At 38.7% G+C, this 16,706-nt stretch overlaps 1 protein-coding gene across 1 annotated transcript in view; it reads left to right on the top strand.

Annotated features, from left to right (window-relative positions):
* Positions 1-16,706, top strand: part of MANEA (mannosidase endo-alpha) — a 58,948-nt gene that overhangs the window by 4,646 nt on the left and 37,596 nt on the right. Inside the window, exon 2 of the mRNA XM_070418059.1 lies at positions 11,488-12,069. Within this exon, the coding sequence (XP_070274160.1) occupies positions 11,526-12,069 (544 nt within the window). The 5' untranslated portion in view covers positions 11,488-11,525. The remainder of the gene's footprint in view (positions 1-11,487; positions 12,070-16,706) is intronic.

Here is a 16,706-nt window from a genome sequence, read left to right as displayed (position 1 = left end):
TTAGATCCAGATTAAATTTTGACAAATACCACAGCAGTGATTCTGTGTCCTTAAGACATTATCTCAGGAGATTCATGATATCTCCTTCCAAAATTAACTGAAGAACTTAATTTTGATTACTTGTCTAATAACGTGGTGTCTGTTAGGTTCTGTACTGTTAAGTTACTATTTTCCCTTTGTAGTTAATTAGATATCTTTTGGGGAGATAGCCTGTTTCTCATCAAACTTTTTCTCCCTCATTTAATATCCATCGATAACTCTTGCCTGATAATTATTGTTATGGTAGTTGCCAAATGGTGATATTCTAATTCCATTATTCCATCTAAATTTATTAGTTGACTTTCTAATGAGTCTACTTTATTCCATTTATTTTTACCTTTTAAAAAATAAAGATTCAGTAGTTCTCACTTTATCTTAATGCCTTAGTTTATTCTTATTCCTTATTTTGACGCTGAAATTGTCCCAGATTTAGCCAGTGGTTGTCCTGTCAAGCTGGCTCCTGTGTCCTACGGATATACATCCTACATTTTTTGTGTACTTACCTACTTTCTAGGCTTACCTTATAAATTTCCATCCAGAGTCTTAGAATCAACATTTCTCCACAGAACTTGGTTCTTTTAAGTAGAGAAGGGTACTTAAAAACCAAAATCTTGGCATCAGATGTGTTAATTGCTGCTGATGTTGCTTTGGTTCTAGACTCTCTCAGTGGTCAGAGCTAGGAAATAATGTGAATATATTTACATGTACACACACATACACACACACACACACACACACACCCCTACACCTATATATTGATGGTAAAAGCCCCACATCCATCCTGAAATTGCCAATTACAATCTAACAACACAATTTTTATTCTAGTCTCCTACTTTTTTATAACTCACTTTTTTTTGTCAGTGAAAATTCTGGGCCCCATTTTCCAGCATATATTGCTTATTTGCTTACTTCTAAAATACACATTAAGTACTTCAAGAATTGCTAACCGATACCATTGCAAAAAAACAACTTACTAACTGGAGTTCAACATTTAATATTAGATATGTTTGTTTGTTTGTTTTAAGTGTGCTAAATATAAAATGGCTCAAAAAATAAGACTATGCAAATAGGTATAATCAGAGAAGAGTCTTTCATTCCCTAGTCCTTCTATTTCATTTTCATCCCCTCCATATTTTCCACCTTGTTCCTCCTCACCCCTTTTAAATAATCAACCTAATTAAAGTCTTGTTTAGTCTTTGTGTTTCTTTTGCTCATGAGAAATGTATACTTTCTATTTGCATTTGGCTTTGTTCACTTAGCAGTATACCCAGAAAATCACTTTATGGGATTTCAGGAATCTCTTCCTCATTTTTTTCCACTGAATATGTCAATCAATACAATTACAAACAAAGCTGTATGTGAATTTATTTACTATTGTTTGTGTATTTTCAAGCTAAATTCTATGAAGTAGGATTGGTGACTCAAAAAGTAAATGGATGTGTAATTTTGTTAGATATTGCCAAATTCCCCAAAAGGTTGCACCAATTTGCCTTCACTGGCAATATATGGGAGTGCTTGTTTTCTCACTGTCTTGGAACAGGATGTATTTTTATGCTTTCTTTTTTCCAATGTGTTACGTAAGAAATGGTATCTTTGTAGTTTTAATTTGCATTTTTATAATTTTGGTTGAGGCAGGTCTTGCAAATATATTTTCACTCAGTTTGCCAATTGTCCTTTATAGTTTTCTGATAGTTAGGTTGTCCCCCATACAGTTTTTGATAGCTCAATTGATGTTTCTTTTCAGATTTAACTCATTGGAATTAAAAATTATTCAAAGTGTGTATACATTTTGGGACACTCTGTATATATTTTTTAAGATTTTATGTAGTTGCCGAAACCGGTTTGGCTCAGTGGATAGAGCGTCGGCCTGCGGACTGAAGGGTCCCGGGTTCGATTCCGGTCAAGGGCATGTACCTGGGTTGCGGGCACATCCCCAGTGGGAGATGTGCAGGAGGCAGCTGGTCGATGTTTCTCTCTCATCGATGTTTCTAACTTTCTCTCTCTCTCCCTTCCTCTCTGTAAAAAATCAACAAAATATATTAAAAAAAAAAAAGATTTTATGTAGTTACTGTCCTTTATTCCTTCTGAATTTTGAGTCATCTACACTAATAAAAGACAAACATGCAAATTGACTGTACTTTTGCTATGCCTTAAGCCACGCCCACCAGCCAATCAGAGCGACTGTATGCAAATTTGCAAATTAACCCAACCAAGATGGCGGCCGGCAGCCACAAAGCTGGAGCGAGCAGGAGGCTTGGTTTCCCCAATGATTGAGGAAGCCAACTTCCCGCCTGCGGAGGCCGGCTCTCAGCTCCACTCAAAGCAACAAAGTTTCAATTATAGAAGATAAATAAACCCCAGATACCTGCTTTCAGCCGGCTGTGGCCACGGAGCTGGAGCGAGCAGGAGGCTTCCCTCCCGCCTGCCGCGAGCGGCTCTGAGCTCAACTCAAAGCAACAAAGTTTCAATTATAGAAGGTAAATAAATCCCAGAATAAAAAAAAAAAAAAGTAAAAAAGGAGAGACTGGGAGCTTCCGTCGCCCGGGGAGCTTGGCCAGCCTGAAAACAGCCATCAGCCCCTCACCCAGGCTGGTCAGGCACCCAGTGGGGACCCCCACCCTGAAGGGGGTGTGACCACCTGCAAACACCCATCAGCCCCTCACCCAGGCTGGCCAGGCACCCCAGCGGGACCTCCACCCTGATCTGAGACACCCTTCAGGGCAAACCAGCCAGCCCCAACCCATGCACCAGGCCTCTATCCTATATAATAAAAGGATAATATGCAAATTGACCCTAACAGCAGAGCGACTGGGAATCACTGGTCACTGTGACACACACTGACCACCAGGGGGCAGATGCTCAATGCAGGAGCTGCCCTCTGGTGGTCAGTGCCCTCCCACAGTGGGAGCTCTGCTCAGCCACAAGCCAGGCTGATGGCTGCCAGCACAGTGGTGGTGGTTGGAGCCTCTCCCACCTCCTCAGCACTGCTAAGGATGTCCGACTGCAGCTTAGGCCTGCTCCCCGCTGGCAAGTGGACATACCCCGAGGACTCATGGGCTGCCAGAGGGATGTCTGATTGCCAGCTTAGGCCCAATATCCCAGGGAGCAGGCCTAAGCCAGCAGGTGGTCATCCCCTGAGGGGTACCAGACTGCGAGAGGGCACAGGCCGGGCTGAGGGACCCCACTGCCCCGAGTGCACAAATTTTTGTGTACTGGGCCTCTAGTAAGTTATAAAGCCTATCACTACACTCAGGGGTTATAAGCAAATTCAGGTGGGATTATTTAATCATTTGAATGATTCTGAGCCTTACAAGTTGCATTATTCTATGGGAGTTTGGGGTCCAAAAGAGGAGGGGTTTAAAACGCCTGATTCAAAAGTAGCAGCAGAGAAGCAGAGATCATAAGTAGAATGTGGCAGTTGAGAAAATTAACTGTTTTTGGCAGTTTTAGGACTCTTTGGGGACCAAAGTTGGAATTGAAGATCCTTCCAAATCCATGAAAGATGCATGCTTTGATTTTGGAACTTTAGGTTGTTATTGAGTAAGGATGAATCAGAAATAGAACAAATATTCATAGGGACTTAAGCCCAATTTTGAAGATATCAGTTTGTGATTAGATTAAGATTATTCTCTACTCTAGCAGACTACGAAGCAAAAAATAAGATTTCTCAAAGGAAAATAATATATAGAGAGTTGTCTCTAAAAATTTTTATACAGCATTCAATAAAAATAAACCTAGCTTACAAAAAAAAAAGATAGTGAATGTCCAGATATTAAGAGAGAAACAAACAAATAAACAAAAAAAAAACATTAAACAGGCAATAGAAATAGAATCTTTAAGATCCAAATTCAGGTTATTAGAGTTGCACTTTATATAAATGGGATTAAAATGTTCAAGGAAGTAAGAGAGAAGATAGATTATCTCCCATTTTGGAATACATTATTCACATGTTAGAATTTTATGTCACATGTATTTCTTTAATTTTTTTTAACTTACCTCCTTTTGTCTTTTCAGTCTGAATAGTTCTAAACTGTCTTTCATTTTCCTCATTCTCTAAATGTATATATTTTAGGAAAGATTGACATTCCAATTTGAGAATAGTGCTGCAATGTGGAGTTTGAAGTCATATTTGAAGGGGCTACAGCATCTTGGTTTCAAGAACTCTTAAAACCTTAAGTTGCTGAAATTTGTTCAGGATAAAATTCCATATTGAAGAGTAAGGTCTGGAAATAATTTTCAAATTGATTAAGGTGGGAACGAAATAGAAGTGAAGGAAATAAAAACTTCCAGATAATTATGGGAATGGAAAAAGAACCCAACTGATCTCAGAAAAATTTTAGGCCATATGAAGACTTCACATAAGCAGCAGAAAAATCTCTCTAGAGCTGTGAGGCTGGAAAAACTATCACAATTCAACATTTATTTCCAAAAATTAAGGGGAAATTATTTCATATGTTCTCACATATGTTCTCAATAGGTTCTGTGACTGTAAGCAAAACAATTTATAACAAAACCAATTTTACCATAATCTCGTCAACATTGTAACAAAAGAGCATTTAACAAAATGAAGTTATTTGAGGATCTGCTGCCTTCAGCAACAGAAAATGATTGCAGTCAAATTCCATAAAAAGTAATTATAGGCAAAAAGTTATCATACTTGTAAACACTGAAAGCATGCTGGAGATGTGCTCACAAAACATCTGACAACTGTACCCTAATATTTAAGTTAAAGCAAACAAAATAATTAATGATGTATGAATGAATAAGTAAATTACAGATATGAAAACTCAGAAATGTAATATAAATCAGAAAATAATTAGAATAAAAGCTTCATAAATGATTTCATAAATGAAGACTAGAAGACAAGCACAACAGATAAATCCTTATGAGAAATGGTAAAGAGAAACTTAAAAATCAAAATAAAATGAAGAGGTGAAAAAGAAAGTGCATTTGGTAAAATTCAGCAAAAATTCAAAGAAAGTAGTAGAACTTCCCATAGAAGAAAGGTAAAGCAATGCAACAGAACAAATTTAAATAGAAAATAATTTGATGACAATAAAAAAGTGGATGTCGCCCAGCTGACTTGGCTCAGTAATGGAGCATCAATCTGTGAACCAGGAGATAACAGTTCCATTCCCCGTTAGGGCACATGCCCGGTTGTGGGCTCAATATCCAGTGTGGGGCTTGCAGGAGGCAGCTGATCAATGATTCTCTCTCATCATTGATGCTTCTGTCTCTCCCTTTACCTTCCTCTCTGAAATCAATAAAGATATATTGGGGGGAGAGGAGGGAGTGGATATCAATAGGTTAGCTCATTTCTTGATGGGAGGATAAGTTTCTGTATTATTGTTTCTGTTTTTGCTATGAATTTTAAGGCATGGCTATTTGAAGAATGAAAAGTGGGTGATGTAATAGCAGGTTTGATGAAAAATGAGAAGGAATGAAATAATTCTTTTTAGAAAAGTGAACATACTAGGGAATAGTAATACAATTGTTAAGCAGTCGAGTGTTGATTTTAAATTTATGGTTGTAAATTCAAAGTGAAAAGTCAGCATGGCTGTTTTTCTCCAGTATCATTCTGTGGTTGTGGATCAAGGTCAAGACAAACATTTATTTGAGGTTTTCTCACGGAAGTATTAAAAAAGGAGAATAGTAAAGGGAGTTAAGAAGGATATTGCAAGTGAGGAATTATGCTGGATTATGGGATATAAATTCACCAGAGACAAAACATGAAGAAAAGGAGAAATAGCAAAAAAGTGGTAGAGTTGATGGGTTGGACATCTCAGTAAGGACCAGGGATTGCCAGAATGAGCATATTAGTTAGAGGGGTCCAAGCACAGAAGATTGTTTAGGAAATGGAGAAAAATGAAATAGAGATTTTCGTCAATGATTGTAAATGAACAGATTAAAAGTACAAGTATGACACTTGAGTTGGTGAAATGGGGTAGAAGAACAGATCATTAGAAATGAGGCAGTGAATGACTGGGAGTCTAAACTGCTACATGGCTCATCCATGTTGGTAGAGTATTAAAAATAGTATTAGAAGTTGGGTAGGAAGGAAAACAGTGATGATTTTGCTAAAACCATCAGTGAATGGGAGATTAGATTCAGATAATGGTAAAGCTTGATGACTTGAACGTCTTCTTTAAGGTCGCTTCCTCCTCCTATTTTAAAAATATTATGCCAATATTTTGTTTGTAAGGATCCAGTGGCCTGACCCCCTGTTTACCCAAGTAAGAACTGTCCTCTTACTTAGGTACAGTGTGGTTACAGTATGCCACTGCAGCTGCTTTACCTTTACCTTACCATCTTGTTTTCTGTGCCTCAGCCAAAAGATGCCTTATTGTTTCATGTCCAGTATCTTTAGGCATACTGTTTCTCTGGTGACATTCTTTTTTTTCCTATCTATTCCACCAGCCTATGTATATTATGTTCATACTTCCAAGATTTTACTGTTTTATTTTCCTGAAGAGTTTTCATTAATGCCTTAGTGTATATGGCATTTTATTCCTTTATATGCCTTCCACTTCTCTTTTGACACTTTGAGTTATAGTTATTTGCATATGTGTCTTTCCCTTCCTCCTGGACACTAAGAACCTTGAACTTAAGAATTGTGTCTGCCTGGCCAGCATGGCTAGTGATTGAGCATCAACCTATGAACCAGGAGGTCACGGTTCGATTCACAATCAGGGCATATGCCCAGATTGTAGGCTTGATCCCCAGTTGGGGGTGTGCAGGAGGCAGGCAGCCAATTGATTCTCTCTCATTATTGATGTTTCTACCTCTCTCTCCCTCTCCCTTCCTCTCTGAAATCAATATATATATATATATATATATATACACACATACATATATATGTATGTGTGTGTGTATGTGTATGTGTATACACACACACACATACACACACACACACTAGAGGCCCGGTGCACAAAAATTTGTGCACTCGGGAGGGTCGCTCAGCCCGGCCTGTGCCCTCTCGAAGTCTGGGACCCTTCGGGGAATGACCACCTGCTGGCTTAGGCCCGCTCCCCTGGATATTGGGCCTAAGCTGGCAGTCAGACATCCCTCTAGCAGCCCGGGAGCCCTTGGGGGATGTGCACTTGAAGCGGAGAGCAGGCCTAGCTGCATTCGGACATCCTTAGCGCTGCTGAGGAGGCAGGAGAGGCTCCCACCACCACCTCTGTACTGGCAGCCATCAGCCTGGCTTGTGGCTGAGCAGAGCTCCCCCTGTGGGTGTACACTGACAACCAGGGGGCAGCTACTGCATTGAGCATCTGCCCCCTGGTGGTCAGTGTGTGTCATAGTGACCAGTGATTCCCAGTCATTCTGCTGTTAGGGTCAATTTGCATATTACCCTTTTATTATATAGGATAGAGGCCTTGTGCATGGGTGGGGGCCGGCTGGTTTGCCCTGAAGGGTGTCCCGGATCAGGGTGGGGGTCCTGCTGAGGTGCCTGGCCAGCCTGGGTGAGGGGCTGATGACTGTTTGCAGGCTGGCCACAGCCCCTTCAGAGTAGGGGTCCCTCTGGGGTGCCTGGCCAGCCTGGCTGAGGGGCTTAGGGCCGTTTTCAGGCTGGCCACGGCCCCCAGCCACCCAAGTTCCCAGTGGAGCCTGGCTGGAAGCAGGTATCTGGGATTTATTTAGCTTCTATAATTTAAACTTAGTTGCCTTTTGCAGAGGCTGCAGCAGCCAGAGCAGGCGGGAAGCTTTGCTTTCTCCATCACCGGGGCAACCAAGCCTCCTGCTTGTTCCAGCTCCGTGGTTGCCGGCCGCCATCTTGGTTGGGTTAATTTGCATATAGTCGCTCTGATTGGCTGGTGGGCATGGCTTGGGCGTAGCAAACGTATGGTCAGTTAGCATCTTTGTCTTTTATTACTGTAGATACACACACACACACACTAGAGGCCCAATGCACGAATTCATGCACCAATGAGGTCCCTTGGCCTGGCCTGCAGGATGGGGCTGAAACCAGCTCTCCAACATCCCCTGAAGGGTCCCGGATAACGAGAGGGCGCAGGCCAGGCTGAGGGACCTCACCGGTGCATGATTTGGGGCTGGGGAGGGATGTGGGAGGTTGGCCAGCCAGGGAGGGACTGCGGGAGGGTTCCAGAGCATGTCTGGTCCTAGCTCAGTCCTGTTCGGCTGGACCCCAGCAGCAAGCTAACCTACCGGTTGGAGCGTCTGCCCCCTGGTGGTCAGTGCACATCATAGGGACTGGTCAACCAGTTGACTGTCCCTGGTGTTCAGTGCAATTCATAGCAAGTAATTGAGTGGCCTTAGCATATCATTAGCATGTTATGTTTTGATTGGTTGAATAGATGACTGGATGACCAGATACTTAGCATATTAGGCTTTATTATATAGGATATGTATGTATATGCACCTATACATACATATCCTATATAATATATGCATATCCTATATATATATATGCATATACATACATATATACCTATAAAAGAATTGTCTTATTAATCAACCTAGCATACTTCATTTTTATATAATACAGCTGTTCAATTGAAAATGAGTTCTGCATCTTTTTGTTTTCTAGAGGTTTTTTGTTTCTGTTTTTGCATTTTGATATTTCAACCAAATAAAATAATAAGTTTTTGTTTGTTCCTGGGAGAACAATAAGGATTCAACTCTTTCTCATTTTAAAGTCAACTATGTCAACTTTTATAATGCTTGTTTTAGCTTAAATCTTATGTTATTGATTGATTACATAACATACTTTAATGAACTCAGCCTGTTGGTGTGGTCACAGTTTATTCATGTAATAACAGTATTAAAATATAACTTTATGGATGGGGTCCCTAAATTAGATCATTAGGAACAACAAAAAGTGTTGCTTTTATAATCTTAGTTTTAAAGTTTAAGAAGGAGAATGACATGAGAGCATTTTCATCCAACTAGTGGGTTAATATAATTCCAAAACAAAATCCCAGACCCATCTACCTATTCCTTTGCTAAAAGTCCATTTTCATGGCTTTTTATGAGAGTGAAGGAACTAATGTGATGGAATGCATGAATGGGGAAGTGGCAAAGAAGGTTTAGTAATCAATATTGTTTCCCAGAAGTTTTGTATATTTCATATACATTGAATTATATATATAATTACACATACTTGTAGTGTACATAAATATATGTAAGGTATCCGTGTATCTGTATATAAGATGAATATGCACATTATATATATTTGTGTGTATATATGTACCTATGTATGATTTATATATGGTATATGGATGTACCGTAGCTACTTAAATAAAAATTTGAAACCAGGAAAATAAAATTAATATTGGTTAGGTATGCTTATGTTTGGAAAAAACTATTTAAAAAAGGGTGAGGGAATATTAAACACAAAACTCAAGTGGTTTCCCTTAAGCAAAGAGAATGATTAGGGCTGGTGATGGGCAAAAGGCACAAAAGGTGGAGATAGACTTTTAAAAGCTGACACTTTTATTTTCTAATGTTTGTTTCAAACTAAACATATATATATTTTTTAATATTAATCTTTAGGTGTGATATGGTTCACAGTTAAACAAAGTTGACTTTGAGGAGAGTCTCTGAATTTTAGCCTTTAAAGAAGTAATGCTTGCTCATCTTAGTATTTCTTGCGTATATGTATAGTAGAAGCATCAGTTTATAGACAGTTTTTGTGTGATAAATACTTGGGTTTTAGATTAAATTTTACTTGTGTGTCTTTTCCATCATAGTTAATTTATTTTAATTTAATGCTTTAGAGTAACAACAAAATGATAAATTGTAGAAAACCATCCTGTATAATAAAGAGGTAATATGCAAATTGACCATCACTCCAACACACAAGATGGCCGCCCCCATGTGGACACAAGATGGCCAGCAGGGGAGGGCAGTTGGGAGCGACCAGGCCATCAGGGGAGAGCAGTTAGGGGCAACCAGGCTGGCAGGGGAGGGATGTTAGGGGTGACCAGGCCGGCAGGGGAGGGATGTTAGGGGCAATTGGGCCGGCAGGGGAGGGCAGATAGGGGCAACCAGGCTGGCAAGGGAGGGAAGTTAGGGGTGACCGGGCCAGCAGGGGAGGGCAGTTGGGGGCGACCAGGCCTGCAGGGAAGGACAGTTAGGGGTGACCAGGCCTGTAGGGGAGGGCAGTTGGGGGCAACCAGGCTGGCAGGGGAGGGCAGTTACGGGCAGTCGGGCCGGCAGGGGAGCAGTTACGCGTTGATCAGGCTGGCAGGGGTTGTGGTTAGGGGGTGATCAGGCTGGTAGGCAGAAGCGGTTAGGGGCAATCAGGCAGGCAGGCGAGCGGTTGGGAGCCAGCAGTCCTGGATTGTGAGAGGGATGTCCGACTCTAAATGGGCAGTTGGACATCCCTCGAGGGGTTCCAGATTGGAGAGGGTGCAGGTTGGGCTGAGGGACACACACACACACACACACCTGCACGAATTTCGTGCACTGGGCCTCTAGTATTTTATAAATACAATCAATGTAAACTTTTCATCAAATACCTATCTAATAAAAAGTTGTGCATAAAAAGATAAATATTTTATCCATGTATACATATATATACCTATGTACATAAACACAACCTATACAGGTGTATATATACACACTTAATAAGACATAAAGAACATACATGAAACCACTTAAGAAGTTGTAAGTTGCCCTAGCCGGTTTGGCTCACTGGATAAAGTGTCGGCCTGGGGACTGAAGGGTCCCAGGTTCGATTCCGGTCGAGGGCATGTACCTTGGTTGTGGGCGCATCCCCAGTGGGGAGTGTGCAGGAGGCAGCTGATTGATGCTTCTCTCTCATCGATGTTTCTAACTCTCTATCCCTCTCCCTTCCTCTCTGTAAAAAAATCAATAAAATATATTTTAAAAAAAAGAAGTTGTAAGTTAATTTTATAACCTCTGTGCAATGTGATTTTCAAAGTTATAAAGTAAAAATATTTTTAAAAATCAGGAATCTAAGTTGTGATCATTTAAATTTTTTTATCTCATTCTCTTCCATAACAAATGTCATTTAAAATGGGTGATTACTTTCTTCTTGTGAAATAATTATTTTTTGTTGCAAAAAATAGTTTTTTAAAAATCTCACAAGTATTTCCTTTTTTAAACCATGAACCTTAACTATATATTTAGAAAGTTTTAGTCCCTATACATAGAATGTTTTATTTATAACCAGTATTTGTAAAATCTTCCCAAATGATGAAAAATATATTTGTTTTTTTAAATAATATTTTCAAAATGTTTATCTGACAAAATATAATTATGGTATTTCCAAATACTGCATTTAGTCTAGCCATATATAGATTCTGTTGTAGACATAAATATTTGATATAATTAATACCCTAATGCACTGTTAAATTTTTTCAATGTAATGAACTTTGTGCATTTGAGTTTTCATTTTTTAATACATTGGAAAATATTAATAATACCACTTACTAATTACTGTTTTTCAATAAATTACAGCTAAACATTTATCATTTTGGAGTTTAAAGTATGTCATCATGGCAAAGTTTCGAAGAAGGACTTGCATCATTTTGTCACTTTTTATTCTATTTATTTTTTCTGTGATGATGGGTTTAAAAATGTTGAGACCAAATAAAGGTATTTTTGGAGCTCCTTTTGGACTTGATCTTCTTCCAGAAGTTCGTCAACAAATTCCTCGCTTGGGGAAAATTTTTGATTCCGAATTGAGTGACACAATCAACAGTGAAACAGATACCAAGAATTTAAAAAATGTTGAATTTACTGTGAAACCTCCCAAAGCATCTGAACCTTACCTGGAAGAACTGCCACCTCTGAATTATTATTTACATGTATTTTATTACAGTTGGTATGGAAATCCACAATTTGATGGTAAATACATACATTGGAACCATTCAATGCTGAAGCATTGGGACCCTAGAATAGACAAGAATTATCCACAAGGGAAACACAAACCTCCTGATGATATTGGCTCCAGCTTTTACCCTGAGTTGGGAACTTACAGCTCTCGGGATCCTTCTGTCATCGAAACTCACATGAAACAAATATACTCAGCTTCAATTGGTAATTATTTTATTTTATTGTGTGTGTATGAGTGTAAAATATATAATTCTTGTAGAAAATTAAGTTACTAATCTTCACATTATTAATTATAAGTGTAGACTTACAAACTTCAAATTAAACTATATATGTTCTTAAACATCCAGAAAACCACTTTTTTTTTTTTAATTCTAACCCAAGGATATATTTTTTTAATTGATTTTTAGAGAGAGTAGAAGGGACGGGGGAGAGAAAGAGAGAAACATCAATGTGAGACAGACACATCGATTGGTTGACCAGGGCCAGGGATAGAACCTGCAATCCAGGTACGTGTCCTTGACCAGGAATCAAACCTACAATCCGTCTGTGCATAGGGTGACACACTAACCACTGAACCACACCAAGGGCAGAAACCGCCTTTTAACACTACTTTATGTTTAATTTTAAAATTTTGTAGGATTTATGTATATATTTTTACTGATTTCTAATTTACTACTCTTTTAGAATTTTATTAAATATTTATTTATGTAAGAGACCATGAATTCTCCACTTTAAGTATACAGCTCAATGATGTTTTTCAAAGATGTACACCTGTTTAAATACCACCCGTCATGAAGTAAAATACTTTTTAGCCCAACAAGTCTTTTCATGATTCCCTTATTTAGCCCCACCATTCCACCCCAGAAATCTATGAATGTCATTACTGTAACTGTAGAGAAGTTGTGAATGTTCTCTTACTACATAAAAATAGAATTATTCAGCATTTGTGTGTGTGGTCTTTTGCTCAGGCTGCTATTTTGAAATTTACCTATGATAATGATATCAGTACTTTCTTATTGCTGAATAGTATTCCATTGTAATGATTATAGCAATTTAGCAGTTTGTTTCTGCATTCATCTTGATGGACATTTGGGCTGTTTCTAGGTTTAGGCATGTAGCATATGATTTGGTCTTTTTTCTCTGTTTTTTAAAACTAGTCTGACAATCTCTTCTCTTTTTCAAACATATATTTTCATTGATTTCAAAGAAGAAGGGAGAGGGAGAGAGAAAACCATCAATGATGAGAGAGAATCATTGATTGGCTGCCTCCTGCATGCCCCCAACTGGAGATTGGGCCTACAACCCAGGCATTTGACTTGACTAGGAATCGAACTGTGACTTCTTGGTTCATAGGTCGATTCTCAACCACTGAGCCACACCAGCTTGGCAATCTCTTTTTTAATTTCTCTGTTTATTTCATTTACATTTAGGTATAGTTGAATTTAAAAGTTTCATTTTACTATTTCTTTTTCTATTTATCCCATCTGTTCTTCTTCTTCCCCCCCTCCTTCCTTCTCTTATGTTTTTGCTGTTTGATATTTTCCTCTGGTTTATTACATATAATCCATTTTATTTATTTTACGATTGTTGCAATGTTTACAATATGCATCTTTAATTAAATGGGTGAGAAATCACCAGTAATTTTTATTCTTGTTCCTCCTTTTCTTCAACTTTCTATTCTCTCTAATTTCTGGCACTCCAGTTATACATATTTGAAAGAGACATATTATCCCACTAGTAAATAATATGAGAAAAATATTATTGGGTGCCTAAAAATTCTTCAGGTCATTAATAAAAACCTCCCTGTTTTGGTTCCCTTTGTCTTCTTAGTATCCCTAACACTAGGGCCATAAGAAGAAATTAGGTGTTCTCACATTTTTCTAGTTGTACAAAAGGTACAAACTCACTATCAATCTTCTATGTATGTGGAGACATGCAAGGCTTTTTCATGAACAAAACAGTACAGAATTTTGTGAATCTACATCAACTATGTGTAAGATGGCTTGTTTTTCTTCTGTGGGATTTTTTTTTTCAACCATTTAAAACAAATCTAAGTTTATAGTATATACTTATAGCTCTAATTTCTATGTTCTATGACATAAATTATGACAAAACTAGAGGCCCAGTGTACGAAATTCATGCATGGGTGGGGGGGGTTCCCTCAGCCCAGCCTGCATCCTCTCCAATCTGGGATCCCTTGGGGATGCCTGACTGCTGGTTTAGGCCCGATCCTGGGGATTGGGCCTAAACTGGCAGGCAGACATCTCTCTCACAATCCTGGACCACTGGCTCCTAATCGCTCACCTGTCTGCCTGCCTGGTCACCCCTTACTGCCACCCCCCCCTCACCCCCCCACCGGCCTGGTCACCCCCAACTGCTCCCTTCTGCCGGCCCGGTTGCCCCTGCCTCCCCCTGCCAGCCTAGTCACCCCCAACTGCCCCCCTACCAGCCTGGTCACCCCCAACTGCACCCCCTGCCAGCCTTGTTGCCCCTGCCTCCCCCCACCGGCCTGGTTGCCTCTTACTGCTCCGCCCCGCCAGCCTGGTCGCCCCCAAATGCCCTCCTCTGCCAGCCTTGTTGCCCCTAATTGCCCCTCCTGCTGGCCTGGTCACCCCCAACTGTCCCCCCTGCTGGCCTGGTCGCCCCCAACTGCCCCACCCTGCTGGCCTGGTTGCCTCTCATGCCCCCCCGCTGGCCTGGTCGCCCCACACAGCCTGCTTGTTCAGTCATTTGGTTGTCCCTCACTAACTCCCCTGCCGGCCTGGTTGTAGGCAGCCATCTTGTGAGTGCATGAGGGTTAATTTGCATATCACCTCTTTATTATATAGGATAGGATTTGTAAATTCAGATAGCATTAACTAGTGCATGTGTACGTGTCCATCTCTATTTACAATTTACTTTTGGGAGGAGGACCTCTCAAATGACTTTTTCCTGCTTTCTACAAAGAATTTGTATTACAGTCAATTATTTTTTATTTCAAAGTTGATGTGTTTGTGGCTAGAAAAGCCATGCTTGATTGACAGAAAAAAAAATGGATATTCATGGTAGTTTTAGTTTTCTTAATGCAAACTGAACTGTATACAATAAGGCTCTTTTTCCCTTCGATCAGATGCATAACTGTTTATATGTGAGCAATATGTAAATGGCATATTGCATATATTATAGTTTAATTATGATTAAGAAAAAGTTTCAGTTCATATTTAGTTCTAAGCCTATCTAATGTTTATGAAGACCATTCCCCCTGTAAATTATATATTACTACATAATATGTATGAACATGAGTCATTTCAAAATAAAACATTGTCAACAATACAATTTAAAATTTTTAAAATTTATCTTTATTGTTGACAGTATTACAGATGTTCACCTTCCTCCCCCATTAACCCCCTCCACCCTGCTCCCACCCCTCCCCAGGTCTTTCCTGCACTATTATCTATCCATGGGCTATGCTTATATGCATATAAATTCATTGGTTAATCTCTTCCCAAATTATCTTAAATTTTGACAATTTCAGTATTGATGCAAATATTTCTTTGGTAGATTTTCTGCAGGAGAAAATTAAAAAACACCTTGATAGTAAAAAAAAAACAACAAAACATAACCCATTGGTAAATAAAGAATTTATTTCCTTATTAAATATTGAATTATACTAATCATTTTTAATTGAGATATAATTGCATTTAACATTTGGTAAATTTAAGGTTTATAGCATATTGATTTGATACATTTACATTGCCATTGTCGCATTAGTTAACCTCTCTTTCACATCACATAATTATTATTTATTCTAGTGATAGGAACAATTATGATCTAGTCTCCTAGCAAGTTTAATGTTTATAATAGTTTTGTTTATACTCACTGTATAGTAGATCTCTAGGTTGTCTTATTTATATACTAGTTGCAAGTATGTACCTTTAACAACATATCTTCCATTCCCCACTCTCCATCTGCTAGTAACCACCATTCCACTCTGTTTTTCTTTGAGCTTTCTTTGTTGTTGTTTTTTTAGATTCCACATATAAGAGATATCTTACATTATTTGTCCTTCTATGTCTGACTAATCCCAGAGCAATTGGGTATGTTGTTTTGTGTTCTCTTACCCATTATTTTTCCTCATTATATTTCATTTTGGTAATTTTTTGTGACTTGCCAGAATTACCTCTTTCCTCACTTCTGTTGAGTCTATTTTTGAGTCTGTTGCAGGTATTCTTCATCTCTTAATAGGATTTTCATTTGCACCATTTCTGTTTGATTCTTGTAATTTTTATCTTTGCTATTTTCACCTGAATTTACCTATTGGCTGTCTTTCCCTTTAGATCCTTTATCATGTAATCATAGTGATTTTATGCTCCCTGTTTAATGACTTCAGCATTTGTTTCTTGTCTGAATTTGGTTTCATTGATTGCTTTCTCTTGTCAGTGAGTTGTTTTCCTTGTTTATTTGTTTGCCTTTTAATTTTTATGTGCTTTGTAATGTTTCTTGTCATTCTGTATTGTGATAATAGTGTTGATGTCTGGGAATGGAATTGCCTTGCAGATAAATCTTTAGTTTGAAAGAATGTTCGTGATATTTTAAAGAGGCACTATATGTAAGTTTCCTATAATGTAAGAGAAGCTTTCATAAGCTCTGTGGAGTTAAAAGTATCCACATTTATTTACTATTTTACTGTTTTCTTATTACTGTTTTTTGTAATTAATTTTGGGGGGAGCTTACTCTGTGTGATGCATGTTTCATATATATATATTTTTTTTCTTAATCTTCATCCCAGGATATGTTCTTTTTTTAAAAAATTGATCTTAGAGAGCGAGAGGAAGGAGAGTGTGGGAGGGAGTGAGGGAGGG

This window comes from Myotis yumanensis, unplaced genomic scaffold (genome assembly GCF_028538775.1).
Source record: "Myotis yumanensis isolate MYYU_CA2020_CCGP unplaced genomic scaffold, mMyoYum1.0.hap1 SCAF_6, whole genome shotgun sequence".
In the NCBI taxonomy this organism is placed as follows: domain Eukaryota; kingdom Metazoa; phylum Chordata; class Mammalia; order Chiroptera; family Vespertilionidae; genus Myotis; species Myotis yumanensis.
This window is presented reverse-complemented; position numbering and strand designations above follow the sequence as displayed.